Source organism: Mizuhopecten yessoensis, unplaced genomic scaffold (assembly GCF_002113885.1).
Source record: "Mizuhopecten yessoensis strain PY_sf001 unplaced genomic scaffold, ASM211388v2 scaffold716325, whole genome shotgun sequence".
Classification (NCBI taxonomy): domain Eukaryota; kingdom Metazoa; phylum Mollusca; class Bivalvia; order Pectinida; family Pectinidae; genus Mizuhopecten; species Mizuhopecten yessoensis.
The window spans coordinates 359,962-387,328 of record NW_018480060.1 but is presented as its reverse complement, the minus strand read 5'-3'; the positions used below and the strand labels follow the sequence as shown (position 1 = coordinate 387,328).

Below are 27,367 nucleotides of genomic sequence, written 5' to 3'. Positions count from 1 at the left end.
TGTTGTGGATTTGTAAGTCGGAGTGACTTCTTTGTGGGACTTCCTGAATCAATTACTCTTAGTTAATGTTTATAAAGATATTGTATTACCATGGCAAGTTCAACTTCACAACAAATGGATTTAACGTCAGTAAACCTACCGGCAGACTTATAGTTTTTTGTGCCACAGTTTTGTGATGGATTCAATGCACAGGCATAATTTGTTTCGGTCAATAAAAATGGTCATGATAATAAGAAGTCACATCCTACTCATATAAAATATTTGGTATAGTTTATATGAGTAGGGTGTGACTTCTTATTGTCAGGACCAATTTTATTGACAGAAATAAATGCCTGCATGTGATTTAAATGGGATGTCTTTTAAGGGGGAAAAAGAAATAAATAGGGAGTTATTATGATCCTCTTTGACTAGTGAACGGTGAATTGGGTGCTGTTATGACCATACTTAATAACGTTTATAAATGATATTACCAATTCGAATACTTGTGGATAGACAAAATCCCTTTTTAAAAGTAGGCTATCGGAAATTTAGATTTCGGGTCTAAATAAACATCATTATTTTGCCTGAACATTTACATTACAACCACCTGAAACATCGCCCTCTCTGTTCGGAGTTGATGAATCCGCCTTGCTGCGGTAAAAAAATGCGCTTGCAGCATGTTTTTTTTAGAAAACCAATCACTAGTAGATCTTCAACATTGATTTTAGAGACCATATTCTCATATGATAAAAGTACACAGAAAAAAAGCGCATAATATTTTGTTTAAACTTGGAGTGACACATGTTCAATTATTAATATCACACATCCAACAAGAAGATTTTTTCCCCAAAAATCCCCAGTCTATCTGAATGCTTAGATTTTCATAAGATCACTTCTACATATATACATAACTAATTAGGGGTGTCACAATACGCTAAGGGTGTATCACGATATATTGCAATACATAATTAATATATTGCGATACGTATCCCGATAGTGTCATAGGAAGGATGTGGTCAATTTTATAATAAGCTGTTGTCAGAATGATATCAAACTTAATCATATATAATATGAATTAAGATTTTTGTCAAAATTACCAACCATCGATTACAAAAATTTGAACTATTAAAAGCCTGCTTTATGCTTATTGGCATATCTGTTAGAAGTTGTAGCTATTGGCAAAGTTAAAACACCAAGCAGATACATAAAAATATGCCTTTGAAAAATATTGCGATACAGCAATATTTCATCTCTGTATTGTGGTACGATACGATATACCTGTATATTGTGACACCCTATGTAAAAATTAACCATTATGTGAAAGTTTCAACGAATTCCGCTGGTTCATTGCAAAAGGATGGAGCCTCATTAAGTGATGAAACACAATAAAGAAATAACATGGAATTTAATACATTAAAAGTGTGTAGTAGGATCTACACGTGTGATGTATCACTAATTCGTTATAATGATATCACTTAATGGCAATGTCTTTCCGATTTAACTGTAAATTTGAAGGAACTATTTATCGAATTTGTTTTGCGATTCAATCTCATACACACATCCAGGAATAACAGAATATAAATACGTTATGTACACAAGACACCTGTATCATAACCAGGAAATCCCTTTTTTCTATTTTCTTTCTTTCTTTTTTTTGCAAAGGAGGAGTTTGATTTGGTTTTGATTTCAACATAAAAATGAGCCTTGTCACTATCAGTGCTCTTTAAAAGTATGTTTATGTTTCATTTTTTTTTTTAATTTCTGCACCATTTTCCGATCAAAAAACTTTTTTAATAGATTTGAGGGGAATTAAAAAAAGTTCTCTCAAAAAACAACGTAACTAATTTGTGTACAAAAAAAATAATATCCGGATTTCACAGTACCCGGTTTCCGGATTGTGTTTTAAAGTGTGCTCACAACAGATATGGCGGAAGAATGAAATCAAAATTGACACAGGTGACTTCAATATTTTTCCTTCTTAACAGACTTCCAACTTCTATATATTGTTCATAAACAAATACGTTGATGATTTTAAATATTTATGTAGACGAGTTACGTTCTTCATTTAATGTTTCAGATCGTTACACAGCCGGGATGTTAACTACAAGTGGAAAGTGAAAGTAAACGATTCAAGCTAACATGTGATGTCGTTGAAAAGTTACAAATTGTTATATCACTTAAGAAGATTTAGCTGGTAATACAATAGCATGGAGAAAGTAGAAGATTCGCCGTCTGATGATATGTCATGTGATAGAAAAGAGAATCCAACGAAAAAAAGACGAATTCACATGGAAGTACAAGACTGTTTTGCACATGCCCAAACGAAAGAGGGCATGCAACCTTTATCAAATCCCTTTGAATCTCAAATCACATCTTTAGCGCAGCCAAAACCTTACTTAAATCCAAGGACTCCTCGGCTAAAATCATCACAGGGTGGACAAAGTCAAAGAAAAGCTTCTGCAACATTGCCATCGCCACAAAATGACTCGCCATCTTTTGGAGCCAAACTGATTGATGCTTACCATAACAAAACGCCAGGTGGTTTTGGAAGTGCAGCTCTTCTCTGTGGAAATAGTATTCTACCAGAATTTGCAGATTTACAGGAAAACTGTATTTCAACAAATCAAGATGATACTAGTACGCCACATACAGATGCATATGTTACAACTGTACCTGTGCCAATGGAAGGCAGTGACAATAGTACAGCCTTTACTGTAATTAACTGTCATGATTTCAGACTGAAAAATAATCAAGAATCTAGGAGTACAGTAGGATCTAGCAATGATATTAGTAATTCCAATAATAGAATGACATCAAGTAACAAAACATTGAAGTTAAATTCTAGTCTAAGGAATTCACATAGGAACACTCCCTCAAAACATAACAGACAACAGAATCTACCAAATCAACAGAAATTGACCAATTTCTTTGTAAGTTCTCCAGGTAGTCAAAAAAGCAGTCAGGATGATGCCTATGTTTACGGTACAACTGTCTCAAGTTACACACCTGTTAAGAAGATTGAAGGATCCTCTGTTATGTTCACTAGTGACAATGAAAGCCCTAACTTTCGCTCCTGTCAGAAATCATCACCAGCCAGCTGCAGTTCGGGGTATTCCCCTACAAAGTGTTCACTAAAAGAGTACAAAGAAAATGCGGCTGTCAAGAAGCTATTTGCAGGACAAAAAACCCTTGTTGACAATCCCACCCTGAAACCTGGAAAGTCGTTATCAGGAAGTTCTGGTTCTAATAGGTTCAATTCACCCAAAAAGAGTGTATACTTAAAAAAGGAACCTAAAACTGACCAGCTTATACGGATGGGGGTTGAATCTATTTCATCCTCAGATGATGAATGTATGTCGCAAGCCCTTGACTCTGCCACAACAAACACATTTGGACTTCTGGGAAATGGAACAGTGTGTAAGATGGCGGAAGAGAAGATAGATTATTTCAGTAGATTGCCCCCTGAAGTGATGCAGCATATCTTTTGTCATTTACCAATGTTAGACTTGTGCCTAAATAGCAACAGAGTGTGTAAGCGCTGGAACGAGATCATCTCATCAGAAAAGGTCCATTTTACTTTTTTCTAACTGTACATAATGCAACTCTCTCATAAATATTTAAAACCCTATAATACATAATGTAGTTGTGTAGCAAGGGTGAAATTTGTTTTTATATCAATTCTGATTGTGATGGTTTAAATCCGACTGTTTTTGTTTCGCAACCAACTTTCACAAGTACTAGTATTGCAAGATGATTCATATTTGTATACCTGCAATTTAATGGCAGTTTATATTTTAAAATACAATGTAAAACGTGTATTTCAATGGAAGTGATTTGCAATTTTACAAAGTAGTTATGAGTGATTGATTGATAGGTTTTACGTCCGCTTCACTACCAAGTAATTAGGTTATCCAGCAGACCCACAACAACGTAGTTTATAATATGTTCACATTTATAGTTTATTTCATGGAATCATAGTTATATATTCACTTTTATAGTTTATGCCATGGAAGAAACGTTACCACAAGCTAAAGAAGAATGTGGAGGGTTCCACGGATGAAATGATGATCGTTCTGAAGACAAACAACATGAGGTCTCCTTCAGTGTTCTTGACCCAAATTATCAGGTAAATATGTAAGACCACACACTTGTGCTTTTCTAACGAATCAGAAAGCACGAGTTTATTGCGCGGACAAATATATATTACCGAGTGCGCTCCGCGCACAAGTGAATATATACGTCCTCTTAATAAATGAGTGCTTTCTGATTGGTTTGAAAAGCACAAGTGTGTGGTCTTGCTTTTATCACATACCTTCCGGTGGTTGTTTAAGATGTTATAGATATCACATGTCTTATCACAGAATTTACACCATGATAAAACCTTTGTTTTATGTTATATACTCTACAACAGGGGTCAACATTCAGGAAGACACATGTACGCATACCATTATTTTTTCATATAGATTACCATATAATACCATATACTGTATACGTTAGTTAGCATGTGTTGATCACATATACTGACATTGTAATACATCATACCAGTTGTGCATTTGCCATATTAATTCTTGTTATCAAAGTTGTACTTGATGTCCACTTCTCAGCCTAGCTCTTGTCTGACGTCCACTTCTCAGCCTAGCTCTTGTCTGACGTCCACTTCTCAGCATGGCTCTTGTCTGGCGTCCACTTCTCAGCATAGCTCTTGTCTGACGTCCACTTCTCAGCATGGCTCTTGTCTGACATCCACTTCTCAGCATAGCTCTTGTCTGGTGTCCACTTCTCAGCATAGCTCTTGTCTTGCTCCATTTTGATGGGTGTTCCTGAGCTTAATCTTTTCCATGGCTTAAAGCAGGACATTTTAATTGAGGAGACAATCTTAGATAAAATATTTGGTGAAATCAGATACAGGACCTCAACATCATCATATGTGATCTATATCATTAAAGTAATACCTCATAACTTAATATTCTAATTACTACATAATAAATGCTGTTTGTGTTTGTTCTAGTTACATGAGGGACATCAAGCCAGTGACGTCCAGTAACATGACCCAGTGTCTACAGTCTCTCCCCAAGTACCAGTGGGCCCGGGCACTTCTAGAGGAAAGGGTGCCACAGTGCATAGTCAGCAAGGTCAGGGTGCTACTGAGTCAGAACATTGCCAGGGTTCGATCCATACAATGGGATTTACATACTTCCACCTTTTAGATTACATTTTATCTAATTGAACAACGCAAGGTTTCATAAATGTTTCTTCATTGGATGTTTTATGTAGAGTAAAGAATAAAGAAAAGCTTAGCAAAAACAAAGACTTCTATTTGCCATTGGTTTAAGCCACTTAATGTCCATCATTGTATTGTTGTTGTAACAAATTATATTGCACATGTTGTTGTTAATTCATTTATTGGACCTACGGTGCAGTAGAATTGAAAGAAGCAAATTATAAATTTTAAATGATAATCCAGATAAAAAAAAACTTGTTTTGCAGGAAGCTAATCCATGGAGTATAATCACATGTTTGGTGATCCTGGCAGATTCTGTACTGGAAATACAAGAGGTCCTCCACAGTCTGACATCTCCCACGTCTGACTGTACGACACAGGAAGTGCTGGAGTGTCTCTACCGCCTCGCAGCATTTCTCCATATCTTCAAAAAAAAATGGCCTAAAGGGCCCTTCAGTGGGTGTGTTCTTTGTTTTGTATTTATATCTATTTCCCTTCGAAATGTACAGGATTTTAATTTTCTTTAATTATAACACACACAAAAAAGAATGTCTACTGGACATTTTTTGAATGTTATTTGTCATGACATGTGAAATTTGATTCAACCCTGCAGCCCCTCTCTATACTGATATACATCATTTATATAGCGCCCTATATACTTTATGATGTGGAGAAGGGAAGGCACTCATATTGTCATCTTGTTAATTGGATTTTGAAAACTCCAATGTTTTTCAATGATATTGCACCATTTTATCTTTCATTTTGATGCCATGATAGCCCAGTGCATGCTTAACCATCTCAGTTTTAATGTTAAGGTCATAGGAGTGTATTGATAATCGGAAGTAGTAAGTACATCCCTAGTTGAAAATCCAATGTAGGGAGACAGTATTAAAATTTCCGCATATTCTAATGTTTAATATTAAACTGATGAATATTGTATGTTTATTATTGACAGAACAGTGTTTTATCTCAATATTAAAGTATTTCAAAGCAATGTAGGCATTAATTCAGGTTTTTGTTTTATCAATGAGTTACATGTATCCATTTTTCTGTACTTCAGGAAACCGGCTACATATTTCACTACTGTGAAGTTTTTCAAGGAAGATAACTCTTACCTGCAATTACTATGTGCATATGGTTTTATTATAAAATGTCAATTTTTAATCGTTTATAGATAAATTATTTGACATGATTTCAGCATTTATGTAATTGATAAACATTAATGCAACACCAATCTATGTCAGTATCATTTTTATTGACATTATTTTGCCAAAAAATGTGTCTTTAATTATTTTTTTAAAAGTCACTCCTTTTTACATAAATTTCCATTTAAATTCCTTAAAATTATGACAACCTATATTTTTTTTGTGGCAGAAAATGTTCTTTCCTTCAAACCAATATAACTAGTAAATTTGAAGAAATTCTACTGAGGAATGGCGACACAATCCTATTACCTTAAGTTAAGTATTAAAAGTTTTTTTTCTTTCTTTCTAGAATTCATTACCGGCTGTTCTATGCACTGTACTTGTATGAGAATGCATCAGCTGCCACTCTGGGGGATCTGAAAGGGACTCTCAGTGGGAGATCTGGCCAGCAGTGTATGGTCAAGTATGGGTAAGTAATCAGTAACTAGAGTTATCTTCCTTCCAGTTATTGGGTTTTCTCAGTTCTGGAGAATGTCAACACATTTTACAGTTCTAACAACTGTAAACTGGACTGGAATTTTCAGGAAAACTAAGAAATTCTAATTTTGAATGTCATATCTCTTGATATGTTTTTGTTTTCTTATGTGATTAAGTTATCTTTGTATCATGTGATTTAAGAAAAACCTGTAATTAATACATGTATCTTAATTGTTCAATTCCAGTTGCCAAACATACTGTCATTTTGCTCCAGCCCTACATATATGTTAATTTGAAATCATTTGTTTTTGTCCCTATAATATCTCACAATCTTTGTTAAGTTTTTGCTAATGGCAAGGATTTTTGCAGCTGTGCAGAGACTAGCATGAAGCTGACCCATGAACAGATGAGAGTGGTAAATCATGATTGTCAGCCAGAAGAAATAGCCAAGATTGTCGCTTTTGCAGGTAAGCTGAGATCATTTACAGTTTATAGATGGATTCCAAAGCTGACGTTTAATCACAGTATTGAGCTGAACCAGTTATCACTGTACCATCTATCAGCTTTTATAATGTATTATTTTTAGTCCCTCACCAGTTCTAATGAAGGTGACTGTAGGATTGCACTTTTTCTGTTCATCCTTCTGTCAAACTATGTGTCAATTTGTCTGGGGAATATTTCCTATACTCTTCCACCTAAAATTGTGTAATTTTGTATGAGAGTATCTCCTGTGAAGGCTATATCTTGAGATGCTGTATCTGTCTGGGAAATGTCTAAATCTTGCAGTATTTTCACAGTCCAATTTCTGCTGTATATTACCCCACCTGACCATACTGATTTCACTTTGATTCCTTTATTAGCTCACCTGCTCGAAGGGCAAGTTAGCTTATGTCATGGTGCGGCGTCGGTCGTCTGTCCTCCTCCGTCAACTTTTCCTTTAAACAACTTTTTCTGAAGAACGGACAGGCCTAGAGTCATGATATTTGGCTGAAAGCTTTGTTGGTAGGAGCCCTACAAAGTTTGAGAACGAAAATGACCTTGACCTACTTTCAAGGTCACAGGGGTCAAATATGTCAAAAACTTCAAACAACTTCTTCTGAAGAACTAAAAGGTATAGAATCTTCATATTTGGCTGATGGCTTCCTGGGTGGGAGCTTAACAAAGTTTGAGAATGAAAATGACCTTGACTTACTTTCAAGGTCACATGGGTCAAATGTGTCAAACACTTCAAACGACTTCTTCTGAAGAACTGAAAGGTATAGAATCTTTATATTTGGTTGGTGGCTTCCTGGGATAGAGCCCAACAAAGTTTGAGAATGAAAATTAGTTTGACCTACTTTCAAGGTCACAGGGGTCATATATGTCTAAAGCTTCAAATGACTTTTCCTGAAGAACTGAAAGGTATAGAATCTTTATATTTGATTGATGGCTTCCTGGGATAGAGCCCGACAAAGTTTGAGGATGAAAATGACCTTGACCTTCTTTCAAGGTCACAGGGATCAAATGTGTCGGACACTTCGAACGACTTCTTCTGAAGAATTGAAAGGTATAGAATCTTTATATTTGGCTGGTGGCTTCCTTGGATAGAGCCCAACAAAGTTTGAGAATGAAAATTAGTTTGACCTACTTTCAAGGTCACAGGGGTCATATATGTCTAAAGCTTCAAATGACTTTTCCTGAAGAACTGAAAGGTATAGAATCTTTATATTTGATTGATCGCTTCCTGGGATAGAGCCCGACAAAGTTTGAGGATGAAAATGACCTTGACCTACTTTCAAGGTCACAGGGATCAAATGTGTCAGACACTTCAAACGACTTCTTCTGAGAAATTGAAAGGTATAGAATATTAATATTTGGCAGGTGGCTTCCTGGGAAAGAGCCAAACAAAGTTTGCGAATGAAAATGACCTTGACTTACTTTCAAGGTTACAGCATTCAAATATGTCAGATAGTGCAAACTACTTCTTCTGAAGAATTAAAAGGCATAAAATTATAATATCTGGCTGGTGACTCCCTGGGATAGAGCTCACCAAAGTTTGCGAATGAAAATGACCTCAACCTACTTTAGAGGTCACAGAGGTCAACAACATTTTAAAGGATTTGTATTTAAGAAGTAAAAGGATTGGATTCATAAGATTTGGCTGGTAGCTTTAAAGAATAGAGCTAACCAATTTGAGAAGGAAAATGACATTGACCTACTTACAAGGTCACAGGGAAAAATATGTCAAGCAACTTCTGAAGAAGAATCAAAAATCATAGAATCTTATAATAATATTTTGCTGGTAGTTTTAACAGATGGAGCCAAAAAAGTTTGAGAGGGAAATATTTTTAGTGCAATATAATATTTAATGAGAATATTATGCTATGACTGCTTAAATATTCAGGTGAGCGATACAGGCCCTCTTGGGCCTCTTGTTACTGTTGTACGAGCTGTAATATATTGTTTGCTTCTGGTGACAGGTACTGGGAAGACTACCACACTGGTGAGATATACCCAGCTGAGGCCGCATAAAAGGTTCCTACTGGTGGTGTTCAACAAGTAAGTGGTGATCACCTTTAATGTGTTGTGGTAATGTGTAGTATCTGGATTATAATCATGACAGGTATGTTCTTTTCTAAGTAGAAATGATAAAAGATTTGTGTGTTTTTTTTCTCTTTACAAAGGTCTGTATGTGATCATGCGAAGACGAAGTTCCCTCGGAATGTTGATTGTAGGACAGGCCATGCTCTGGCATTTGCCAAAGTTGGATTTAGGTATGAACCAATATTCATTTTAGTTAAAAAATACTGTTTTTGGGTTGATTAAAAGTTACACTATCAAGGCTTTCAATGACCCTTGAAATTCAATGATTTCAGAAGTCAAATAGAATTTTGGAGTGTCAAACATATGGTAATTAGATTGTCCTCTGAAATCTATGTGTCAAAGCTCATTTTGGGGAGTTGGAAACACACTCGCAAGGGTCTTTAAATCCCTGGTTATGTATTTAACATAAAATGTTAACCTATGCATGAGAGAATAGGCCTGCTGAATCCCACTCTCCAGGGCCTATTGAACGGCTCGATTGTGTACATACATAAAATCTTGTTTAACTTTACCTCTGTGTACTGTGTGGTCAAGCAAGCTAACGTCACATTACCACAATTGGTACAGTTTTTCAGTGATATTTAGAAATTCAGATCTTGTATCTGGAATCTTGATTCTTGACAAAGACTACCTGTGGTTGTTCATTTTCAGAAAAAGTTTTGATTAGTTACTGAAAATGGAATGCAAAACTCATCCGTTTTTCGGCCATGATTAGTACTCAAATTGGTACACCATATCACAGTCAATGAAACTTGTTTTTATTTCTACTAGTTGATATGCTGATTGAAACAAAATATATTGCTTTCATAACTACCATGCTGAACTATAATTGTATATATACACTTTCATATTATCTGGTTATAAGGACCAGAAATCAACATTTAAACATGCTTATATTTAACCCCTACAAAATCCTCCAAAATTTCGTCAACATACATTGTTTTTTACTGGTTTTCTAATATGTTAACTTTTTGTCGCTGTACAGTGTGGTACACATACCTGCCAAGTTCTCAAAAATGAAATGAGGGTCGTACACTGTAGATGGTCCGAGTGCAGGTCAAGGCAGCAAACTGCAGGTCATTTCAGTATGTAAACTTTTCATTATCTACCTGTCAATATATTTCAGGTACAAAAACGCTGGGAAGTTCAGGGGAAATGGTCCTACTGTATACAGCATCACACAGACCATTCCAAACAAGAAGGGAGATAACTTGTTTGTCCGCGCCAAGTTTGTCCTCGATACCCTGAATACTTACCTTTCCTCTGCTGATCTTGTTCCTTCAGAAGATCACGTACCAGACTTCAGGATGGATGAAGCTGGTAACAGGGTGCCCATAGACCCTCAGAAGAGACAGGTTTGTTTGATTAAGAGTACCAATGATTCATAAGGCTGTGGAAAAAGCTGGAATTGTAGCCAGTGCTTGAAAAGTTCAGGAAAAGTAGGAGTTTCCTGAAATAGTACTTGGAATTGCTCAATATCTGTTGGAGCTGGGTGCTATAAAATACATATGTATTGGAGACAATGAGTGGTAAAGTTGCTTGAAAGTTTGGTTAAGTTAAACATTATGTATTGACAAGTTTTGTATCAGTTCGTAATAAAAAGTATATTGATAATTTAACATCTGTTGATGGGGGTGGGAGGGTCTACTTTCAGTGTCATGACTCTAGTATTCCTAGTCAGTGTAATATACTGCTACAATAGCTTTTCCTTGTTTGTCAATAAGTTAGAGTATATTGTATGTATATTTTTGTGCTGATTAAGTAAGATGCAGGTAGTAAATTACAGTGCTTGAAGTTTCACTGTTACAGCTACAATCTTACTAGGTTTTATAGCACTATGTGTTCCCCGTATAAAACCTATTTGGACTTTGACCCTGATGTAAACTAATAGAACCAGGTTGGTTGTAGATGTATGTTGATGACACTTGTTATCTGTGGAACCGCATGAAGGATCTGGAGGATAAGTATGTGCCAATATCACATGATGGCTACCTCAAACTTTACCAGCTGAGTCGCCCTCGTCTACACTGGAACTATGACTGTATCCTGATAGATGAGGCTCAGGACCTTACTCCAGGTACACCACCGTCCTCCTGAAGTTCCTCAACGTTAACAGTCAGATCTCTTCGTACATATAACAGAAACAATAATAAAACAAGTTATGTCAGCTTTGTATATTAAACACTACATATCCATATCATTGCAACAGGGTTGTTATGACATGTACATGTAAAACAATTCCACAGAAAAAACTGTCAATGGAGGATTGCAAGGCAGTAAATCTGAGAGTTGGTTTAGGATGTCAAGTTTGTAGATTAACATTGAGAGTTCTAAATGGAGATATCTAACAGTTTGATCATCAGTCATTCTGAGTATTAAACAAGTTCAGCATGATTATCAAACTAAGTACTGACAGTCTGGGGACATCTGTCACCGCTTCAAATATATCCTAGTTTAAGCGATGCATTGTCAAAGTATTTGAGATCAAGCAGACAAACATTATTAATGGTGAAAGTCACTGAGAGTATAATTAACACCTCCAGTGTGTTGAACCACCTGGTGATTTGTTGCTGGATGAAAAGTCCAGGTTGTAGGAGTGGTATATGAGTTGTTGTATCCTTATTCAGTAATGACAGGTAACAGTTGATCATGTACATGATTTACAGTTTTACACATGTGACAAGCTAGGTAAAACTGTTATCTTTTTGAGAAAATATTATATATTAAATTAAAGTAAGGTAATAGAGCCAACATCAGGTGTAGATTTGTGGGTTGATCAGTGGGGCGCTTCGCTTTGAGTACGGATACCAAAAGTTGTGCAGGGCGATTACAGAATATAGGCACATATAAAGAAAATGGATATAATCACAACATACTCCATCGTCACCAATAGGTGGATTTTAAAGTTTATTTGGCCGACTAGTTTATCTATATAAAATAGATTAAGCTTGACTCCATTGACTTGTCGTTACAATGAGTGTTATGATGCGTTTTTCTAGACTTCTCTAAATCTGTTTCTTTCTGGTTTGTTCATTTATATTTACTTTATATTGTTGATGTCATTGTTTATTAGCGATATCTGACATCCTGCTCAGTCAAATCACATCAAAGATCCTGGTTGGGGACCCACACCAGCAGATCTATTCCTTTCGGGGAGCGGTCAACTCTATGCAGACTGTCCAGGCCTCCACAATCTTCTACCTGACACAGGTAACAATATCAACAGGACATACATTTAGTCCAGTGTCAGGAGTTTCTAATTTCAGTTTAAATGTGATTTGTTTGGTATTTTGTCCAGTTAAGTCCAGTATAAAGACTTTAATTTGACTGTAATAATAATGGGTTTGACAGTTATTCTTGTTGAGTCCATTGTAAAGGCATTAGCTTCACTACAAATGTGTTTTCTTGAGAGTTGTTTGTACCTCAATAAGGCATTACCTCAGAGGTTTGACTATAGATGTTTTTGTTTGACAGTCATTCAGGTTTGGTCCTGTTTGTACCTTTATAAGGCATTACCTCAGAGGAATGACTATAGACGTTTTTGTTTGACAGTCATTTAGGTTTAGTCCAGTTTGTACCTCTATAAGGCATAACCTCAGTAGTTTGACTATAGATGTTTTTGTTTGACAATCATTCAGGTTTGGTCCAGTTTGGACCTTTATAAGGCATTACCTCAGAGGAATGACTATAGACGTTTTTGTTTGACAGTCATTCAGGTTTAGTCCAGTTTGTACCTCTATAAAGCATTACCTCAGAGGTTTGACTATAAATGTTTTTGTTTGACAGTCATTCAGGTTTGGTCCAGTTTGTACCTTTATAAGGCATTACCTCAGAGGTTTGACTATAGATGTTTTTGTTTGACGGTCATTCAGGTTTAGTCCAGTTTGTACCTCTATAAGGCATAACCTCAGTAGTTTGACTATAGATGTTTTTGTTTGACAGTCATTCAGGTTTGGTTGAGTTTGTACCTCTGTACGGCATTACCTCAGTAGTTTGACTATAAATGTTTTTGTTTGACGGTCATTCAGGGTTGGTCCAGTTTGTACCTTTATAAGGCATTACCTCAGGGGGTTGACTATAGATGTTTTTGTTTGACGGTCATTCAGGTTTAGTCCAGTTTGTACCTCTATAAGGCATAACCTCAGTAGTTTGACTATAGATGATTTTGTTTGACAGTCATTCAGGTTTGGTCCATTTTGTACCTCTATTAACCATTTCCTCAGTTGTTTGACTATAGATGTTTTTGTTTGACAGTCATTCAGGTCTGGTCCAGTTTGTACCTCTATTAACCATTTCCTCAGTTGTTTGACTATAAATGTTTTTGTTTGACAGTCATTCAGGTTTGGTCCAGTTTGTACCTCTATAAAGCATTACCTCAGAGGTTTGACTATAAAAAAAATGTTTGACAGTCATTCAGGTTTGGTCCAGAGATTGCTGAAATAGCTGCTTGTTGTCTGGAAACATTGAAAAATGAAAAAAAGAAAACTCTGGTTGGAAATGGCCAAACATGTAAGTATGGATAAAATTACCTTGTATGAATGATGAGTAGTGGCTATTTCGGAGGAATAGTTTATGCTAGTCTACCCAGCTGTACAAATATGTACCTCTGTAAGTATGGGTTAGGTTACACTGTGTAGTGATGGCTATTTAGGAGGGATAGTTTACACTAGTCTACCCAGCTGTACAAATATGTTCCTCTGTAAGGATGGGTGAGGCTACACTGTGCAAGTGATGTATATTTAGGGGGGATAGTTAACACTAGTCTACCCAGCTATACAGATGTACAAGTTAGGATAAAGTGACACTGTGTTAACGCTGGGTATTGAGGAGGGATAGTGTACACTAGTCTACCCAGCTGTACACATATGTTCCTCTATAAGTATGGGTGAGGCTACACTGTGCGAGTGATGTATATTTAGGAGGGATAGTTTACACTAGTCTACCCAGCTGTAAAGATATACAAGTTAGGATAAAGTTACACTGTGTTAATGCTGGATATTGAGGAGGGATAGTGTGCACTAGTCTACCTTATGTCTATGACAAGACATATTGTATGGTTGTTGCCTTTCCCACTGATTCTTGAAGTTTAAGTACTTATATAATTAGGGAACAGTTATCCCATCTGGCTGTTCTTTACTTAACTTTGTTTTTACAATATGGAAATGTTGTGTTATTTCAGGTAAGGAGCTTGGAGAACAGGTAGGCCAGCTTGCTGTCCTGACCAGGTGTAACTTTACTATATATATAGAAATGTTGTGTTATTTCAGGTAAGGAGCTAGGAGAACAGGTAGGCCAGCTGGCTGTACTGACCAAGTGTAACTTTACTGTGTATATATAGAAATGTTGTGTTATTTCAGGTAAGGTACTAGGAGAACAGGTAGGCCAGCTGGCTGTACTGACCAGGTGTAACTTCACCCTGTTTAATGAAGCTGTGAAGAGATGTTGCCATGAGAACACAGATGATAAGGTGGCTTTTGTTGGGGTAAATATTTAAGTTAAAAAATTACTTAAATGAAATTTAAAACTTCATTACCCAAAACCAGTGTTTTCACCTAAATACCACCTGAACTGATCATCTGTAAAATAAGAATTATTTAAAAAAAAACACCCTGGTACTGTTTCAGACTGTTTTATAGGCCCCCCAGTCTTGGTACCTAGTACCTCTATGTTCATGTGAGTGTGAAAATTTATATATCAAGCTCCACCGACACCAGTTGTTGAACATTTATATATCCAGCTCCACCAACACCAGTTGTTAATATTTTTCGCTTTTATTAAGGTCACACTATTATTGGATAATTTAGTATAAGATTGGTTTTTTGATAATGGTGCAATTTATAAGATACATGCAGGTGATATTGCATTATGTTTCATTGTTTCTAGTTTCTATTATGTAAACATTATTTAAATGGTGAGTAGCCCCAAAGAAGAGCCAATGTTAGATTTGTTATACTCAAAAATCTAAATTTTAATAAACCAGTTCTTGAATTATTCCGCTTTATCTTACAGGTTGTGTATAAAGTTAACTTTAAAGTGATTCAAAGTGATTCAAACTTTGTTATATTTCAGGGCACCGATGGGTTTGGTTTTGGGATGATAATGGACATCTACTGTCTTTTGTTGACTCCAGAACAAAGACAGAAAGGTAAGCCTGGACAGATAGATAATCACAATAATTGATTTGAGCTGCTTGTAGAGTGACTAGGCTCTGAAATGTGTCAAGAGAGTGAGTCTGTGGAATCTCCAATATAGAGGAGCTTTGTTGATAAATATCTTTGTCAAAACGTATTCTGGTGGAAAGCAAACCTAAAGTATAAATATTGATAAGTGTCCTGTAAGCCTAGTTTGTTGCGCTGTTTTAATCAAAGTCATTAAGTGTATTGCAGCCAATAAGAAAAAGCCTGTTTTAAAGCTCTTCAACAGTGATGTTGTAGATGTAGTGTGTGAGGTTTGGCACTTCTATTTAAAAATATCCAGTGTGATTATCATAAGGCATTTGAAATTTATGCAATATCTTTTTACAACACAGTATTTTAAATTCACATCGATATCTTTTTGTGAATATTTTTCATTATTTAGAGCCTGAGGACACGTGTTCTGATAAAATGTGTGTACATTTTGTTGACAGAGAGAAGAGAGATTGAACACAAACTGGTAAGGTCATTCAGGAGCCTTCCTGATCTTGAGAAATACGCCAATAAAACACAGGATAATGACCTCTTGGGAAAGATAAAAATTGTCCGCCAACATCACCACAACCTCCCGGGTTACATTGATAAAATCCTCAAGAAGACGATCCGTGACACTCGAGTAGCAGGTAAAGTCATGACTGAGGAACCTGTTATAACATCATAATCTTATTGTCCTTGACTTCAAATTCTATTTATTTCTATTCAAGTAATGCTGCATACTACAGTCTAGGAACCTTAATTCAATACTGAACAGTTTATAAAGTCTCAAAAAAGTTAAAAGTTTAATTATTGTATATCTAATAAGCAAAGATAATATGTACCAGTTAACTTTTAACATTTTGTTGATAAATAGACATTTATGTGTACAATTGTGGTATAGCATGGGACAAGATGTTAAAGGTAGACTTTGTCTTGGTCTATATTGACATTGTTTAACACTATGTGGTATAGCATGGGACAAGATATTAAAGGTAGACTTTGTCCTGGTCTGTAGTGACATTGTTCAACACTATGTGGTATAGCATGGGACAAGATATTATAGGTTGACTTTGTCTTGGTCTGTAGTGACATTGTTTAACACTATATGGTATAGCATGGGAGAAGATATTAAAGGTAGACTTGTCTTGGTCTGTAGTGACATTGTTTAACACTATATGGTATAGCATGGGAGAAGATATTAAAGGTAGACTTGTCTTGGCCTGTAGTGACATTGTTTAACACTATATGGTATAGCATGGGAGAAGATATTAAAGGTAGACTTGTCTTGGCCTGTAGTGACATTGTTTAACACTATATGGTATAGCATGGGAGAAGATATTAAAGGTAGACTTGTCTTGGTCTGTAGTGACATTGTTTAACACTATGTGGTATAGCATGGGACATGATATTATAGGTAGACTTTGTCTTGGTCTGTAGTGATATTGTATAACACTATGTGGTATAGCATGGGACAAGATATTATAGGTTGACTTTGTCTTGGTCTGTAGTGACATTGTATAACACTATATGGTATAGCATGGGACAAGATATTAAAGGTAGACTTTGTCCTGGTCTGTAGTGACATTGTTCAACACTATGTGGTATAGCATGGGACAAGATATTATAGGTAGACTTTGTCTTGGTGTGCAGTGACATTGTTTAACACTATGTGGTATAGCATGGGACAAGATATTATAGGTTGACTTTGTCTTGGTCTGTAGTGACATTGTTTAATACTCTGTGGTATAGCATGGGACAAGATATTATAGGTAGACTTTGTCTTGGTGTGCAGTGACATTGTTTAACACTATGTGGTATAGCATGGTACAAGATATTATAAGTAGACTTTGTCTTGGTCTGTAGTGACATTGTTTAACACTATGTGGTATAGCATGGGACATGATATTATAGGTAGACTTTGTCTTGGTCTGTAGTGACATTGTTTAATACTATGTGGTATAGCATGGGACAAGATATTATAGGTAGACTTTGTCTTGGTGTGCAGTGACATTGTTTAACACTATGTGGTATAGCATGGGACATGATATTATAGGTAGACTTTGTCTTGGTCTGTAGTGACATTGTTTAATACTATGTGGTATAGCATGGGACAAGATATTATAGGTTGACTTTGTCTTGGTCTGTAGTGACATTGTATAACACTATATGGTATAGCATGGGACAAGATATTATAGGTAGACTTTGTCTTGGTCTGTAGTGACATTGTTTAACACTATGTGGTATAGCATGGGACAAGATATTAAAGGTGATTTGTCTTGGTCTATATTGACATTGTTTAACACTATGTGGTATAGCATGTGATTAGATATTAAAGGTAGACTTTGTCTTGGTCTATATTGACATTGTTTAACACTATGTGGTATAGCATGGGATTAGATATCAAAGGTAGACTTGTCTTGGTCTGTAGTGACATTGTTTAACACTATGTGGTATAGCATGGGAGAAGATATTATAGGTAGACTTTGTCTTGGTCTGTAGTGATATTGTATAACACTATGTGGTATAGCATGGGACAAGATATTATAGGTAGACTTTGTCTTGGTCTGCAGTGACATTGTTTAACACTATGTGGTATAGCATGGGATTAGATATCAAAGGTAGACTTGTCTTGGTCTGTAGTGACATTGTTTAACACTATATGGTATAGCATGGGACAAGATATTAAAGGTAGACTTTGTTTTGGTCTGTAGTGACATTGTATAACACTATGTGGTATAGCATGGGACAAGATATTATAGGTAGACTTTGTCTTGGTCTGTAGTGACATTGTTTAACACTATATGGTATAGGATGGGACAAGATATTAAAGGTAGACTTTGTTTTGGTCTGTAGTGACATTGTTTAACACTATGTGGTGTAGCATGGGACAAGATATTAAAGGTAGACTTTGTCTTGGTCTGTAGCGACATTGTTTAACACTGTGTGGTATAGCATGGGACAAGATATTAAAGGTAGACTTTGTCTTGGTCTGTAGTGACATTGTTTAACACTATGTGGTATAGCATGGGACAAGATATTAAAGGTAGACTTTGTCTTGGTCTGTAGTGACATTGTTTAACACTATGTGGTATAGCATGGGACAAGATATTATAGGTAGACTTTGTCTTGGTCTGTAGTGACATTGTTTAACACTATGTGGTATAGCATGGGACAAGATATTATAGGTAGACTTTGTCTTGGTCTGTAGTGACATTGTTTAACACTATGTGGTATAGCATGGGACAAGATATTATAGGTAGACTTTGTCTTGGTCTGTAGTGACATTGTTTAACACTATGTGGTATAGCATGGGACAAGATATTATAGGTAGACTTTGTCTTGGTCTGTAGTGACATTGTTTAACACTATGTGGTATAGCATGGGACAAGATATTATAGGTAGACTTTGTCTTGGTCTGTAGTGACATTGTTTAACACTATGTGGTATAGCATGGGACAAGATATTATAGGTAGACTTTGTCTTGGTCTGTAGTGACATTGTTTAACACTATGTGGTATAGCATGGGACAAGATATTATAGGTAGACTTTGTCTTGGTCTGTAGTGACATTGTTTAACACTATGTGGTATAGCATGGGACAAGATATTATAGGTAGACTTTGTCTTGGTCTGTAGTGACATTGTTTAACACTATGTGGTATAGCATGGGACAAGATATTATAGGTAGACTTTGTCTTGGTCTGTAGTGACATTGTTTAACACTATGTGGTATAGCATGGGACAAGATATTATAGGTAGACTTTGTCTTGGTCTGTAGTGACATTGTTTAACACTATGTGGTATAGCATGGGACAAGATATTATAGGTAGACTTTGTCTTGGTCTGTAGTGACATTGTTTAACACTATGTGGTATAGCATGGGACAAGATATTATAGGTAGACTTTGTCTTGGTCTGTAGTGACATTGTTTAACACTATGTGGTATAGCATGGGACAAGATATTATAGGTAGACTTTGTCTTGGTCTGTAGTGACATTGTTTAACACTATGTGGTATAGCATGGGACAAGATATTATAGGTAGACTTTGTCTTGGTCTGTAGTGACATTGTTTAACACTATGTGGTATAGCATGGGACAAGATATTATAGGTAGACTTTGTCTTGGTCTGTAGTGACATTGTTTAACACTATGTGGTATAGCATGGGACAAGATATTATAGGTAGACTTTGTCTTGGTCTGTAGTGACATTGTTTAACACTATGTGGTATAGCATGGGACAAGATATTATAGGTAGACTTTGTCTTGGTCTGTAGTGACATTGTTTAACACTATGTGGTATAGCATGGGACAAGATATTATAGGTAGACTTTGTCTTGGTCTGTAGTGACATTGTTTAACACTATGTGGTATAGCATGGGACAAGATATTATAGGTAGACTTTGTCTTGGTCTGTAGTGACATTGTTTAACACTATGTGGTATAGCATGGGACAAGATATTATAGGTAGACTTTGTCTTGGTCTGTAGTGACATTGTTTAACACTATGTGGTATAGCATGGGACAAGATATTATAGGTAGACTTTGTCTTGGTCTGTAGTGACATTGTTTAACACTATGTGGTATAGCATGGGACAAGATATTATAGGTAGACTTTGTCTTGGTCTGTAGTGACATTGTTTAACACTATGTGGTATAGCATGGGACAAGATATTATAGGTAGACTTTGTCTTGGTCTGTAGTGACATTGTTTAACACTATGTGGTATAGCATGGGACAAGATATTATAGGTAGACTTTGTCTTGGTCTGTAGTGACATTGTTTAACACTATGTGGTATAGCATGGGACAAGATATTATAGGTAGACTTTGTCTTGGTCTGTAGTGACATTGTTTAACACTATGTGGTATAGCATGGGACAAGATATTATAGGTAGACTTTGTCTTGGTCTGTAGTGACATTGTTTAACACTATGTGGTATAGCATGGGACAAGATATTATAGGTAGACTTTGTCTTGGTCTGTAGTGACATTGTTTAACACTATGTGGTATAGCATGGGACAAGATATTAAAGGTAGACTTTGTCTTGGTCTGTAGTGACATTGTTTAACACTATGTGGTATAGCATGGGACAAGATATTAAAGGTAGACTTTGTCTTGGTCTGTAGTGAAATTGTTTAACACTTTGTGGTATAGCATGGGACAAGATATTAAAGGTAGATTTGTCTTGGTCTGTAGTGACATTGTTTAACACTATGTGGTATAGCATGGGACAAGATATTAAAGGTAGACTTTTTCTTGGTCTGTAGTGACATTGTTTAACACTATGTGGTATAGCATGGGACAAGATATTAACGGTAGACTTTGTCTTGGTCTGTAGTGACATTGTTTAACACTATGTGGTATAGCATGGGACAAGATATTAAAGGTAGACTTTGTCCTGGTCTGTAGTGACATTGTTTAACACTGTGTGGTATAGCATGGGAGAAGATATTAAAGGTAGACTTGTCTTGGTCTGTAGTGACATTGTTTAACACTATGTGGTATAGCATGGGACAAGATATTATAGGTAGACTTTGTCTTGGTCTGTAGTGACATTGCTTAACACTGTGTGGTATAGCAGTGATATCTTTACTCTTTACAGATGTGGTGCTGAGCACAGCACACAAGTCAAAAGGTCTGGAGTTCAGTACTGTACACCTGACGGATGACTATGTAGCCTACATACAGCTACAGGAGTTAGAGCAACAGTTCCAGGGTACACCTTTACGTAAGTTCACCATTATATTAACTGGGATGACCAGCACGTGACTAGTGAACTTAGACGTCGTCTTTTTAATATTGCGATCCAAAATAATTTGTCACAATTAATTAATAAAGCTACCCATTTTACCGAGAATTCATCACATATACTTGATCTCATTTTTGTTGATAAAGTCCACTTTGTGGCAAATGTTGATATAAAATCACCACTCTGTAACCTTGATCATAGTTCTATTTCCTGTAAACTGAAATATTATGTTCCAAAGCCTCAGTCATATCAGAGAACCATATGGGACTACAAAACTGCTGATATCGATGGTTTGAACAATGCATTCAACACCGCCCATATTGATATATTCTTCGGTGTTTTTAATCTTTTAGATGATATCATTGATAATGTAAACAAGTTTATCTTAGATACGTCTTAGATACGTGTAAAACTTTTATCATAAACAAAGTAGTCAATATTCGTCCTCGTGACAAACTGTGGTTAACAAACGAAGTATTTCAAAGAACAGGTAAAGATTTCGATAAATTCAGGTTCCAGGTAGCACGTAGGGAAGCAAATCGGGTAAAACGCGAAGCACTTAAATGCTGGCAAGAATCCACTATTACTAAACTATCTGACAAAAACACCAATCCTTAACCTTTCTGGTCAATTACTAAATCACTTCTAGGCAAAAATGGCGATCACACTATCCCTCCTTTAATGGAAAACAATCGCTATATACACGATGATACTGATAAGGCAGATCGATTTAACACATATTTCTCTGATCAGTGTACTATCCCGGATAACATTGAGAAACCAGTACTACCCCAAACTAATGTAAATAATAACTTACCTGTAATTGGTACCTTACAAACCACTCCAGAAGAGGTATGTAATATTTTTAAGTCGCTAAACACCAAAAAGGCAACAGGACCAGATGGCATAAGAAATTTTATTCTTAAAAATTGCTGTCAATCATTATGTCATACTTGGGCACATATCTTTAATACTTCTCTCAGGTCAGGTATTTTTCCCACTTTGTTGAAAACAGCTCAAGTTTGTCCTATTCATAAAAAAGACAGCAAAAATGATGTTAAAAATTATCGGCCAATATCACTTCTTTCAAATATATCTAAATGTCTTGAAAGAATAGTATACAAACGTATTTATGAATTCTTTTTGGCAAATAACATTCTTATCAAAGAAAACTATGGATTTAAAAGAAATGATTCTACCATTAATCAGTTGTTGAAAATAATCCACAGCATTTATAAATGTATAGATAATGGTGAGGATGTTTGTATAGTATTTTTAGTCTCAAAAGCTTTTGACAAGGTGTAGCACGAAGGTCTACTTCACAAATTAGAAAACATAGGTATTAGAGGTAGTTTGCTTTGTTGGCTTGAAATNAAAAGCTTTTGACAAGGTGTGGCACGAAGGTCTACTTCACAAATTAGAAAACATAGGTATTAGAGGTAGTTTGCTTTGTTGGCTTAAAAGTTATCTTTATAATAGAAAACAGTATGTAGTCTTAAACGGTCAATCTTCTGGTCATAAATATATTAACTCTGGTGTCCCCCAGGGCTCGATCCTTGGACCGCTCTTATTTTTAGTATATGTAAACGATATAAATGTAGGCATCTCATCTGACATTTACTTATTCGCTGACGACACATCTCTCTCATCAACCATAAATAGCAACGAATCGGTAAATACACTAAACGACGACTTAACTACTCTGTCTCAGTGGGCAAAGCGATGGCTTGTCACATTTAACGCACTAAAAACTGAATTTGTTATTTTCTCTAAAAAAAGATTTGTTAATAAACCGAACCTCCTGCTTAACAACATTCCGATTAAACATGTAATTAACCATAAACATCTGGGCATAATTCTATCGGGTAACCTCAGCTGGCATTCTCATATTTCAGAAATTGTAGCCAAAGCAAACAGAATACTAAATATCTTACAAGCATTAGCTTATATTATCCCACGTTCTTGTCTTGAAACACTATATAAAACTATGGTAAGATCGATTATGGAATATGGCAATATTTTATTTGATAACTGCAGTCAGCAAGAGTCTGACCTTATTGAAAGTGTTCAGCGTAGGGCGGCATTAATATGCACAGGCGGTGATAAGGTTACCAAATATACTAAACTGCTGGGTGAATTGGGATGGGAAAAACTAAGTGAGAGACGAAAAAATTGCAGACTTAAAATGTTATATAAAAGTAAGCATGATCTATGTCTGCCATACTTGAAAACTATTTGTCCAATTCAGAGTCATCGAACACAAAACTACAACATTCTATTACTATTCTTCCTATCCTGTCAAGAACATCTTTCTATCACCAATCCTTCTTTCCAAAATCAATACGAGACTGGAACAACCTACCTGAAGCATTGAGAAATAGCTCTTCACTAACGTCTTTCTCTCTAGCACTGTCAAATCTATCCACTCCACAAACAAACTCTTTATATGCATATGGACATGGGAAAGGAAAAATCAATCACTCTAAAATAAGAATGGGACTAAGTGCTTTAAACAAACATAGATACTCTTACAATTTAACTAATAACAAATTCTGTGACTTCTGCGCGCACTCCTCCGAAGATGAAATTTATTTCTTTTTACTTTGTCCAAAATATAACCGAATCCGTTCCAATATGCTCCGTACTGTTTGTCATATATTTGCTCCAAATATCAATTCCAACCTTATTGTAGAGCTCACGCCAATTGTTCTTGTCAAAATAATTTTATGTGGATTAGAAACTCTAAACGAAATTGAGAACAAAACATTATTTGACCATGTTGTTGAATATATCGTAAATTCAAACAGATTCTGTCTCTCTCTCTCTCTCTCTCTCTCTCTCTGTAATTTGTGTATGTGTGAGTGCAAGTGTCTGCGACATTTGTACGTCTTTTGTGTAATTGTACATATTGTATGTTTGATATATATGTTGAGGAGAGCATCTAGTAGCCTTTGGGCTGTTTGTAATCCTCGTAAAATAAATAAAGAATTAAATAAATTATATTAACTGGGTAAACCTTTACGTAAGTTCACCATTATATTAACTGGGTAAACCTTTATGTAAGTTCACCATCATAGTTTCTGGGTACACCTTTATGTATAGTTTCTGGGTAAACCTTTATGTAAGTTCACCATCATAGTTTCTGGGTACACCTTTATGTAAGTTCACTATCATAGTTTCTGGGTAAACCTTTATGTAAGTTCACCATCATAGTTTCCGGGTAAACCTTTACATAAGTTCACCATCATAGTTCCTGGATACACCTTTACGTAAGTTCACCGTTATATTAACTGGTGAAAAATTGCGATGAACTTTATCTTTTGATGAGCTTCTGTCACCTTTCTAAAAAGCAATATTTCAATTTTTTTTTTTTTTTCCATTGCACATAATAAAAAAATTATGTTAAACTGTAATTTCTTATGAACCGATTTCAGTATTCGGGCATTGTTAAGAAAAATGCGCAACAAAATGTGTTAAAAAAGAAATATATGAAAAATTGTTAGTTGTAAAGGTATGGAGTAAACAGGTGCTTCATCAGTATGTAAAATTTTCATACATTGAATTTTAGAATTGTTTTTGACAAAGAGACACATTTTAAAATGTTAATATCGGTATGTATATAATGAACGTAATATTTTTGATGTAGGTTTGCCAAGTGAGGATGAGAGCAACCTGTTGTATGTGGCAGTAACCCGGGCTAAGAAGGCCCTCATCATGTCGCCCACACTGATGAAGCTGATCCAGAGGTCAGGGGTAAGTAATGCCCTCATTATGTTGCCCACACTGATGAAGCTGATCCAGAGGTCAGGGGTAAGTAACGCCCTCATCATGTCGCCCATACTGATGGAAGCTGATCCAGAGGTCAGGGGTAAGTAACGCCCTCATCATGTCGCCCACGCTGATGAAGCTGATCCAGAGGTCAGGGGTCAGTAACGCCCTCATCATGTCGCCCCCACTGATGAAGCTGATCCGGAGGTCAGGGGTAAGTAAACCCTCATCATGTCGCCCACACTGATGAAGCTGATCCAGAGGTCAGGCATAAGTAACACCCTCATCATGTCCCCCACACTGATGAAGCTGATCCAAAGGTCAGGGGTAAGTAACGCCCTCATCATGTCGCCCATACTGACGGAAGCTGATCCAGAGGTCAGGGGTAAGTAACGCCCTCATCATGTCGCCCACACTGATGAAGCTGATCCGGAGGTCAGGGGTAGGTAACGCCCTCATCATGTCGCCCACGCTGATGAAGCTGATCCGGAGGTCAGGGGTAAGTAACACCCTCATCATGTCGCCCACACTGATGAAGCTGATCCGGAGGTCAGGGGTAAGTAACACCCTCATCATGTCGCCCACACTGATGAAGCTGATCAGGAGGTCAGGGGTAGGTAACGCCCTCATCATGTCGCCCACACTGATGAAGCTGATCCAGAGGTCAGCGGTAAGTAACACCCTAATCATGTTGCCCACACTGATGAAGCTGATCCAGAGGTCGGGAGTAGGTAACGCCCTCATTATGTTGCCAACACTGATGAATCTGATTCAGAGGTCGGGGGTAGGTAATGCTCTCATCATTTGTCCCACACTGATGAAGCTGATCCAGAGGTCAGGGGTAAGTAACACCCTCATCATGTTGCCCACACTGATGAAGCTGATCCAGAGGTCAGGGGTAAGTAACGCCCTCATTATGTCGCCCATACTGATGAAACTGATCCAGAGGTTGGGGTAGGTAACGCCCTCATCATGTCGCCCACACTAATGAAGCTGATCCAGAGGTCAGGGGTAAGTAACGCCCTCATCATGTGGCCCACACTGATGAAGCTGATCCAGAGGTCAGGCCAGTTAGGCCCTAATCGTTAGTTTTGTGCAATTTTCTCTGACTTAATACCACGGCCCCTTTCAAGTATCCAGTTAAACAGGTTTGTCTGTTTTAAATGTAATGTTTACGTGTATAAATCCTGGAGGACCTGCGAATGTTTATGTGTTGGAATATACACATGAGTTTTTACAGAATTAGGAAAATTTGTATATTTCCATAGAATACAACTGTTACAGCAGTATACAATTTTCAGAACATTTAACTCTTTCTTTGTGAAATAATTTGAATATTTGTTTTCACATTATACACAATTCAGCAAAAAGAAAAATCAGATTAAATAGGTATTTTGATACAAAGTGTACTAAGTCAGCCTATTTAATTTGATTTTTGTTTGTTTCAGTGTTCCTTTGAGTATCCTGTGCTTAGCACAACTTTGAAAGAGAAGAAAGTGACATTCACATGTATGAAAACTGGAGCTGAGTTTAAACCATACGCTCTGACATTACAGAGAAAGGACATAAACTTGGTAAAACATGGTTTTATTTCCTTGTGATCTTTCATTAGTAATCCCTTAAATGATATGTTGGCTTAACTTAGCACTGTTTTGTGAAGTTTGACATTTTTGTGCTGATAAGCCATAAACAATCAATCCATGGGTCAACCTAGACTGAAATGTTTACAAATCAAATTATGATTAACACCAAAATGTGATAGCATAACAAATATGATAACATAACAGCAAAATGTTATAACATAACAGCAAAATGTTATAGCATGACAACAAAATGTGATAACATAACAGCAAAATGTGATAACGTAATAACAAAATGTTATAACATAACAACAAAATGTTATAACATAAAAGCAAAATGTGATAACATAACAAAATATGATAACATAACAGCAAAATTTTATAACATAACAACAAAATATGATAGCAGTCAAAAATTACAGTGTAATTCTTTCATAAAGCTTAAATAGCCAAGGCAAGCATGACAGTGTTGCTATTTTTATTTCAGAGTAATGGTACAACAGTGTCTGGGGGAGTTTACAGTCCAGGGGTTCTCAAGGTGGAAAACACTATTTGGGACAGCCTCTTAGGTACCACTCCGGAGGACCGCAAGAAGGAGAAGGAATATGAGGAATCGAGGAGGAACACATGAACGGAATCAAGGAGGAACACATGAACGGAATTGAGGAGGAATACATGAGCGGAATTGAGGAGGAA

At 36.3% G+C, this 27,367-nt stretch overlaps 1 protein-coding gene across 1 annotated transcript; it reads left to right on the top strand.

The window, feature by feature from the left end:
* Window positions 1–1,888: 1,888 nt before the first annotated feature.
* LOC110443101 (F-box DNA helicase 1-like) lies at window positions 1,889–27,367 on the top strand. The gene is made up of 20 exons (XM_021487097.1): window positions 1,889–1,935; window positions 2,057–3,545; window positions 3,978–4,105; window positions 4,988–5,111; window positions 5,467–5,660; window positions 6,695–6,814; window positions 7,192–7,289; window positions 9,282–9,360; window positions 9,486–9,575; window positions 10,532–10,760; window positions 11,314–11,482; window positions 12,479–12,615; window positions 13,815–13,914; window positions 14,763–14,887; window positions 15,475–15,550; window positions 16,034–16,222; window positions 21,177–21,302; window positions 24,970–25,076; window positions 26,540–26,665; window positions 27,159–27,367. Exons 2-20 carry the CDS (start codon window positions 2,187–2,189, stop codon window positions 27,300–27,302), a joined length of 3,720 nt encoding a protein of 1,239 aa, XP_021342772.1. The 5' UTR covers window positions 1,889–1,935; window positions 2,057–2,186; the 3' UTR covers window positions 27,303–27,367.

Coding starts and splice junctions, on each gene's coding strand:
- LOC110443101 (XM_021487097.1), top strand. CDS start 2,187: ATGGAGAAAGTAGAAGATTCGCCGTCTGATGATATGTCATGTGATAGA. Junction 7,290..9,281: donor CAAGATTGTCGCTTTTGCAG/GTAAGCTGAGAT, acceptor TTCTGGTGACAG/GTACTGGGAAGACTACCACA. Junction 15,551..16,033: donor TCCAGAACAAAGACAGAAAG/GTAAGCCTGGAC, acceptor TTTTGTTGACAG/AGAGAAGAGAGATTGAACAC.